This window comes from Poromitra crassiceps, assembly GCF_964638095.1.
Source record: "Poromitra crassiceps genome assembly, chromosome: 15".
In the NCBI taxonomy this organism is placed as follows: domain Eukaryota; kingdom Metazoa; phylum Chordata; class Actinopteri; order Beryciformes; family Melamphaidae; genus Poromitra; species Poromitra crassiceps.
Genome location: NC_139634.1, coordinates 19,331,131 through 19,339,897, shown reverse-complemented (window position 1 = coordinate 19,339,897; position 8,767 = coordinate 19,331,131). Strand labels below are relative to the sequence as shown.

Genomic DNA, 8,767 nt, shown 5'->3' with positions numbered 1-8,767 from the left:
CGCACCGACGTAGCGGCTCAGACTTGAGCTTCTGAAAACTGCTGGTTGAATAAAGCAGTCAACTTCACTCCTGTTATCATGGTATGCTGTTTCACTGGTTGTAGAATGAATCGTGGCAATTACATTCAAGTACATTGTAACTGCTTTTAATCACTGAATTGACTTGATCTGTTCCACTTTTGCATTGTTCAATAAAAGGTCTGTGAAACTGACATGATACATTCGGAAGAAATGGATGCTGATGAAATTGGCACAGCTCTTTGTATGTGATTTCATAATGGTAGAAAATTCTCCAAGTCAGCTTTATTTTAAGTAGGTCCTTGGTAATTCTGCAGACATAACTGTCAATATAGTTTAACTTGTAAAAAAAATAACTGGCAAAGTAGTGAATGTCACAAAATCAGGAAGATCAAAGGGGTTGAATTTAAGGCCCTCAGAACCAATCGAGTAAGTCTTATGTGGTGCAGTTCTATGTAAGGTTCAGGTTAAGATCAAAGAGCTTCTTTACTCCTTTTGTAAGTGTTCTGTTGATGTCATGAGCAGCACTCCTCAAAGCAGCATCAGTCAACATTCAGCTATCTTCACTATGTTCTCAATTAACTATTTACTAAAAAAGTCATTTTCTAGCTCACTGCACACAAAGCAACCAATATCCAACAAATCAATCGCTCAGTCCAAGATGGCTAAAAAGGCTGCGTTCGGTTTGCCTTGAAAACCCAATTTTTTCCTCTTGTAATTTTAATTATCCATGAATCGAGTTTTAAAAAATGGAAAAGGGTGGACAATCTGAACGCAGTCTCAAGTTTCATCTGACTGCTTTAGTTCAGTTAGCTGGCTTATTGAGTGGTGCTACGAGGTGGGGGGGGGGGGGGCGTCCGTCCCTGGGTCAGTCCATCTCTGGTGTCTCTTGGTTTGATTTAGCAGAAGTGGTGGTGAGGTAGGCTCACAGAGCAGATCCAATTGTTCTCACTTTTTAATAACAACCAGCACAGCCGAAGGCACCAAACCTGAGCAAGAAAGAAAGAAACATTAAAGTCTGCACACTGCACAGTACATCATGCATATACACTGGCATTGAATTAAGGTCCATCTATAGAACATTTTGCTCAGCAATATTGACCAAAAAATAAGATAAGATAATTGGGCATTTCTTCAAGCACAAGTTGTAAACGAGTGATACAGCCTTTGCTACAGACCAAAAAATACAGGAAACCCACCCTTAAACAGGGTTCACATTATAAGCTGTGGTTTTTAACAAGGATATCACATTGACTCAATAACATGACAGCTTCGTCACAATTATGTCTTCTCCATACAAATAACTCGCTACAGTAGCGAGTAGCATGTCTTCTCCATACAAATCAGCCAAAATGTTGCAGTCCCTCTATTCGGCACTCACCCAGCTCTTTGAGGGGCTTCTCCATGTCCAGCTCGGTGTATTCGTGGCGGGGGTAGGGCGACAGCAGTGTGAAGTCCTGGCCCTCGGGTGTGTTGCCGTTCATCTGCACGTAGACACGCACCGCCGCCAGCGGCTCCTGGGCCTTGAAGACCGCCTGGAGGGCCGAGCCGTCCAGCAGACGAATCTGTCAGAGGAGGGAGAGGTGGTGGTGGGATTGAGAGGCAGCTGGCGTAGACATCAGGAGCAATTTGGGCTTCAGTATCTTGCCCAAGGATACTTCAACAGGCAGACTGGAGGAGCCGGGGATCGAACCACCGACCTCTTTTATCCAAAGCAATTAGTGGACAACACGCTCTACCTCCTGAGCTACAGCCGCCCCCACTAATTGGCCAAAATCAAAATTTTAATTGACCCTAGTTTTAAAGTGACATTGAGTGTATTGGCCGGTACAGATTCATTATCAGTTTGTCAAACATTAGAGAACAGAAAATGACTTGCAAGACTAATGATGGGTCTAAATCCCTGTTCTGTTCTATTTTTTATATTTGTCACACAGGACTTTACAGAAAACAAAGGATAAAATATAAAACCAATTTATATAGGTGTCGGAGTTGGATGGAGGTCCGTACCTGTATCCTGCACTCATCATACTCCTTCTTGGTGGGGGGTGGGCCCTGACTGGTGGGTGATGAGGGGCTAGGCGGGGCCGGAGGCGGGGACACAGCTGTGCTGGAGGATCCACCTCCCCCAAACTGACAGGAAAGGGGAGAACATATAATCTGAGTGGAGGAGGTACACAAGGAAAGCATGGGACAGGGTTCCTACACATTTTCCATTTCAAAATTCCATACTTTTCCATACTCAAATATCCAGACTTCTCGGTAGATTTTTCAGACCATGTTCACATCGGAATACAGGTAGATGTTTATTATGTAAATAAATTGTTTTGCAATCCAACTGTTACCATTGTATGTTACATTCTTCTGACAATATTATGTTGCCAAATAATTACCAGAAGATTGTAGCTAGGTACTGTAACTCATACAAATCAATTAAACCAAACCCAGATAAGTTCAACACACATCATTTTATTCAAGCTGTAATGCTTAAACACTGAAACAGTACAATGTTATTCCGTTTTTGTCATGTAAATTTAAATACAACTAATTTATAAATAAAGTCAAATAATAATTGGTTGGGGGGGGGAACGTGACTCTGGGTGCAGACGTCTGATGTAATGCTCTGACAAGACTATGCTGTGACTTCTGCCCTTGCATATGGCTTACAATACAATTGCTGCCTCCCCCATGTTGGAAACGTCGAACGATTATACACAAAGGTTAGCATCAAGCTTTCCTTTCCCCTTTACAATCCTTATCCAACCAGGCGTTGTATTTGGGATTGTCAAGACAGCCATCGGAATACGTGCATTTACCCATTGTGGGCAAATGCAACCCATTTGGGAAGTGATGAGGGAAACAGTCAATGACAGGGGTACCTTTTGCGCTCTCTCCTCTCGGTCACGTGCTATCTTGTCTTTAACCCTTTGCCTGATGGAAATAAACAGAATGACATTTAGGGATCAGGAATGTAGTTCACAAGATTTGCAACTTTTAACAGTTTATAGGTCTTGCCATTTCTGAGGAACGCCACAGTTTGATGGCTCAAAGTAGTTTTACATGTCTAATCTTTTGTGTATGTTCATGTGATTAGTTAGAAATTATTAATTTCTTATCTGGTACAGTTCCATGAGACTTCATACCTGAATTCCTCTATTTCTACCATTTCTACTTCATGTTTATTTATAGAGCTCAACAGTCACGTGACGTGACATCCCACTGGATGTATAGACCCTTTTTTACATTTGTAAACAGCGATTACCTATTTTGTGGGCGGAGCCGAACTGGTTGCAGAAAGTTACAACTAGCGGTTCAGCTGATATTGAGGCCATGTAAACTTGGCATTAACATGTGTTTTCTGCCATCAGATTGCAATCAGATTGTGCTTCACCACATTAGACTGATTTCATTTACACCTGGCGTTAACATGCGTTTTGGGTGATCAGATTGCAATCTGATGGCAATTTGATCACCCAAAATGGGTGTCCTCTCAATCTGCATAAAGCAACTGTATTGCATTTACAGTTGTGTTCAATGTGTACACAATGCGTCCCTGACCACCTCTGGAGGTGGTTTGTCTGATCAGAATGCAATCCATCTTCAATGTGTCTTGGGGGTGTTTATGCCTGTACTTTCAAGTGGTCAAGCACAACCTGATTGCAATCTGATGGCAGAAAAGACATGTTAATGCCAGGTGTAAATCCACTCCAAATGGGTCTATAAGTTGCCACTGAACCAGAGAGCTGCATACCTTTTCTTTTTTATGTGAACGTTTTTAGATCATTCAAGTGTTTTATGTTATGTTATTCCTTATTGGAAAGAGTGAGATAACATAATTGGATCAATTTTCCTTTTGCAGTGATGTTTGACTTGGTAATGACTATGGGATCCCACAGTGGCCAATTTTAGTGTTGGACTGTTCATATGCTCATCATCACACAAGGAATGTGGCAGTGGGCCTTACTTGGCCATTTTGTCCTCCATCTTCTCTTTCCTGCGCTGGTCGGTCAGCTTCTTCATCTCATCGTCTTGCATCTTCTGTCGGATCTGCATCAGATCCTGGCCCTGCTTCCTCCTCTGCTTCTCCCTCTCCACCTCCTCCGCCCGCTCCCGCTCTCTCCGCTCTGCCTGCTTCACCCGCATCAGCTCCTCTAGCCTGAAGCGTGCATACACACATCATTATAGTTAACTACAACTATTAACTAAAAACCAAAACTAGGTGTGTGTGTGTGTGGGGGCATTTTTATTAACTGAAACAAAAACTAGAGCACTAACTGAAACAATATTGTTTTAGTTTTAGTCACACATCAAGCATGAGGAGGCGGCATTGGTGCTTATGTTTATTGAGACTGGGATGTCTACATGACTGAAGGTCAATTGCCTACACAAAGTGTTGTGTTTGTATTGCAATACCTATTCTCAACTTGTTAAATCTTGCCCTTGACAAATACCCCTATATATACAGTATAATAATAATAATAATAATAACAACAACAATAACAATAATCTCACTATAATAAGGGGGGGCACATGGCTCACAATTGCCCAACTGGCATGCACAAAGCAAGAAAAGCTGGCGAGCCGTGCAAGCATGCGAAGCGTGGAATTTCTAGGGTGAAGACTCTGGAGAGGATGTGCCATGGGCACACTTTTTTTTGGGTGTGACCAAACTCATGTCAAATCATGTCTTTAGCTTTGCAGGCTCTGGCTCAAGCCGATTTCTTGTCATCAGTGATGTCACTCTGTCTATGTGAGCAATTGTGATGTCACCAGTCATGTCATCAGTGATGTCACTCAAGCAATTGTGATGTCATCAGTGATGTCACTTGAGCAATTATGACATCATCAGTGATGTCACTCAAGCAATTGTGATCTGATGTCATCAGTGATGCCAGTGCGCCGCCGAGCGCAACAGGCCACCTTATTATGGTAGTAAGATAATCAAATCTAATCAAACTAATAAACAATAACCTAAACTAAAGCTTTCAAACAATAAAGACTAAACTGAAACTCTGGAAACTAACTGAAACTAAACTGAACTGGGGGAAAATGAAAAATAAAAAACTATACTAACTCTCACACACTCACACACACTCACACACATACTCACACACACACACACACACACACACACACACACACAATCAGCATGAAGCACAGGCTTTGTCAAAACACAAAAGCTTTGAAATGGACATGGGGTGGATGCTGCCTGCTACTGGATGCACTCTGACCTTTTGACTTGCTCCCGTTTCTCGTCCTCTGTCATTGGCCGCTTGGTACCACCCTCCTCAATCACGTCCATGTCTCCATCATCCGTTGTCCCTGAGACCAAATTAACACACATTCACGTGCGTGTATGAGAAAATGAAATAAAAAACAGAAAGGCAGAAAGAGAAATCCATTGTGTTCTCAGAAAACATCTAACTCTCAACCACAGAAGGGGAGAAAACTGAAATGTACTTAAACTAAAACTATATGCTCGCACACCCACATCCTCAAAGACAACAAAACCAGCAATTCACCCCTCGCTGTCACAGTAAAAAAAAAACAGGAAAACAGCCAAACAGTTAAAGTGAGATAGAGATTAGAGGAACCAGCTATGTTTCACAGAAAAACTGATACCAATGACATCAATGATATCAAGGCCATTTTAGAGGCTACTTCTTTGTTATCTAGAAGTGAAATACATATTGTAGGATAATCCCTCCTGTCCCCATAGCACAGAGAGCGCTTGCCTTCAGCGGTGTCTGCTACTGTGGGCTGAGCTGGGCTGGGCTGGCTGTCTCCTGTGCCTCCTACCACGTTCCCCACAGGAGGCACGTGGGGCTCGTCGATGTCTGCGTCATTCTCATGCTCCATTAACCTGAGGAGAGCACATCCAAGAGGACACACAAGGGTTAAAAGGCTGCTGTGTTCATTTGATTACCAGAACGCCAGATAAGAACCATTGGTGGGGTTTGGACAAGACCCAGATATGGACAGAGCCCAACTGGAATGCAACAGTGGCGTTTAATGACAAAGGAAATGTTATTTCAGGGCAATTGAAGAGTGGTATGTTCCTGAGTACGAATACAGTGCCAGACTCACCAGTCCATGGCTCTCTCTATCCCCTGGTTCCCTGTGTTGGCCACTGCCTTCTCCCTGTGAACATCAACATCATGTTAGTTGTATACCCTGCTCTCTGAGATTAGGCTCTAGTGTGTCAAATATAATTGCTTAACCATTTGTAAATATTTAGAAAAATCCTTTTAACCCAAATGTCTATGTCAGTGTCACTCACGCTCTGTTTCTGTCAAAGCCCATCTCCAACAGGCTCTCTAGTGTTGTTTGCTCTGCCATCTTCTGCTGAAAAACAGATTGTATAACTGTTACATTAACTGTTCATCTAGGTTAATTTCCCGACTGGCTGGCTATGGCATGTGTGTAACCGTTACTTAATGTGAGTAGAGATAACAAACTATCCAAGCCACACGAATACAATAAAACACATCCAGCAAGCGACTAACCTAACTTTAAACAGGAAAGCTACCAAAAGACAGCCCTATTGTCAGGCAGGCAGCCCATGGCTTTTCTTTAGCCCAGGCAGCCTCCCCCCAGTTAAAGAGCTATATTATAATTTTAACCAAAATACAACACGATACAAACAGAGGGCTTGAACGTTATTACACAGGCAGCCTGGCATGTTTGTTTACCAATGCTGGCTAGTTACATAGCTGGTTACATAGGCAGAGAGCTAAAATTAGCTTCTCTGTGGCTAACGTTCAAATCAGGGTAGCTAACAAACCTCCCTGGCTAACCCTGTTCAAATGCATAGGCGCACTCACATGTTATATATTATTTCCACTAGTAATGTTTGGTTATTTGTATGTGTTACATACGACACAGATATTTGATCTTTTCTTAAGTTTAGTGGTAAGAGTCTTTAGAAGACAACGCTAGCTAGTACTCACATCAGGTAGGTAGGCAACACACCGCTTCACACACTACGGAAGCCCGATTAGGTTAAACAGAGCGGCTTGGCTTCAGTTACTTTGATGGGACACATAACCAATGCTGAGTCAGTGAGTGAGGCTGCAAGCAGGGCCGTAGCTAGCTATGAGGACGGGGAGGTCCGGACCTCCCCTAATATTTCAGAGGAAAAAAAAAAAAAAAAATTTTTTTTTTTTTTTTTTTTTTATAAAATAATCTGCATGGAAAAGCATGAAAAACACGGGATCGCTTTTATTTTGAAACGAAAGGCAGGTCAGGCAGGAAGTCATCTGACGCCGCGTCCGCGGTAACTTGATTCCGAGAGAGCAGCAGCATGGTGGTGAGTGATGACTGTCTGTCTGCCTGGCGAGATAATTGAAGGTGAGCGAGCGAGTGAACAGTGAGCGAGTGAACGACAGACAGTGAGTGACACTGACAGATTTTTTAGCAACAACCAAGAAAGTAAGTGTCTAGTCTGTCTCTTAAGTAATGTTACCTGTGTGACACGTTGGGATGCTACTGGCTAATCATGCATGATGCCAATTGCCAAGCTCCCGAAGTCAGGTATGCAGGTGGCTATATGCATGGTTTCAGTTTCATGACCCAATAAGTAACAAAAAGAGGTGGTGTAAAGTTAAAAACAACATAATATATTTTATTTTATTTTTCAATCGTTCCTATCAGGAATAAATAAATGTCCCTCTGTATGTTTTTTTTATTATCGATGATGACTTTGTGTGTTGTGTACGGCTTGGGTTGTGTACCTGTGTTTGTAGGTGTCATTTTGATATGAATTTGGCTAAAACAGTTTGTGTTTGTTAGTTACAATTATGTTGACAGGAGAGCTGAGCAGGTGGTGACATGAAAGAGAATATACTGAATAATGACATCACAACAGTATAATCCTAATGTTGATTTAAAATGATATATTACTCTAAATATGGCTTAAAAAGGGGGGGGAAAAAACTCCGCCTCCCCTTGCTGGACCTCCCCTATTTCGGAACCCTGGCTACGGCCCTGGCTGCAAGTGCAACTAACGATTATTTTCATTATCGATGCATCTGTGGATTATTTGTATCATAGAAGACTAAAGAGTAAAGACATCAGAAAGCAAATTACAAATTACTCTCTACAAATTACTCAAATCCAATTCCAATTACTCAATTACAAAGAATCAAAAACAGAAAACAAGACATTTTGTTACCCAGTAACTTAAATCACAAAATCTGAAGATATTCAAAGAGGAAGAGAAAATAAATTTAAATGGAATGTGATAAGATAGAATAGAATAGAAGACTATTGTTGACCAGAATTTATTCAGCATAATAACAAAACAGTAATAAACGGGCAATTAAACGGTGATAACAGAATTAGAATTAAGAATTAACAGAATCTGTAAATGACCGTTGTTATTTTGAAATCTTCAGAAGAGAGAGAAAAACAAAACAAAACAAAGAAGAATCAAATAGAATAAAATAAGATCAAATAAAATATTAGTGTTGACCAAAAAAGCTATTTGGAACAACAAATTTAGACACGCAAACCAATAAACTGGATGCTAGTGCAAATAATACAGTATGTTAAGTGTTCTGTGTTTCAGGCAGATGTGGATGGCTCTTCTGTCCACTGGCTGTCCCTCAGCTGATGGCAGCTCCACACATAATGTGCTGCTAAAATGGGGCATTCAGGTTTCTCTCCCAGAAGATATTGAAGTGCAGATGTGTCCGTGATGTTTTCAAATTCTTTGTACTTCTGGTTACTTTTGGGGGAGATTGAGGCT

The 8,767-nt window shown here is 41.5% G+C and overlaps 1 protein-coding gene across 2 annotated transcripts; it reads right to left on the bottom strand.

Annotated features, from left to right (window-relative positions):
• Positions 1-867: 867 nt before the first annotated feature.
• On the bottom strand, positions 868-6,996 carry ubxn1 (UBX domain protein 1). Of its 2 annotated transcripts, none has more exons than XM_083651958.1 (10): positions 6,969-6,996; positions 6,299-6,363; positions 6,106-6,159; positions 5,754-5,881; positions 5,250-5,340; positions 3,983-4,174; positions 2,898-2,949; positions 2,029-2,151; positions 1,400-1,583; positions 868-1,007 (listed from the first exon to the last, which is right to left on the bottom strand). In XM_083651958.1, the coding sequence occupies exons 2-10, from the start codon at positions 6,355-6,357 to the stop codon at positions 967-969; spliced, it is 924 nt and encodes a 307-aa protein (XP_083508084.1). In that variant the 5' UTR covers positions 6,358-6,363; positions 6,969-6,996; the 3' UTR covers positions 868-966. The 2 variants fall into 2 exon arrangements, with proteins under 2 accessions (XP_083508084.1, XP_083508085.1); XM_083651959.1 differs by having other exon boundaries at positions 6,299-6,360; positions 6,969-6,990.
• Between the last annotated feature and the right edge of the window lie 1,771 nt (positions 6,997-8,767).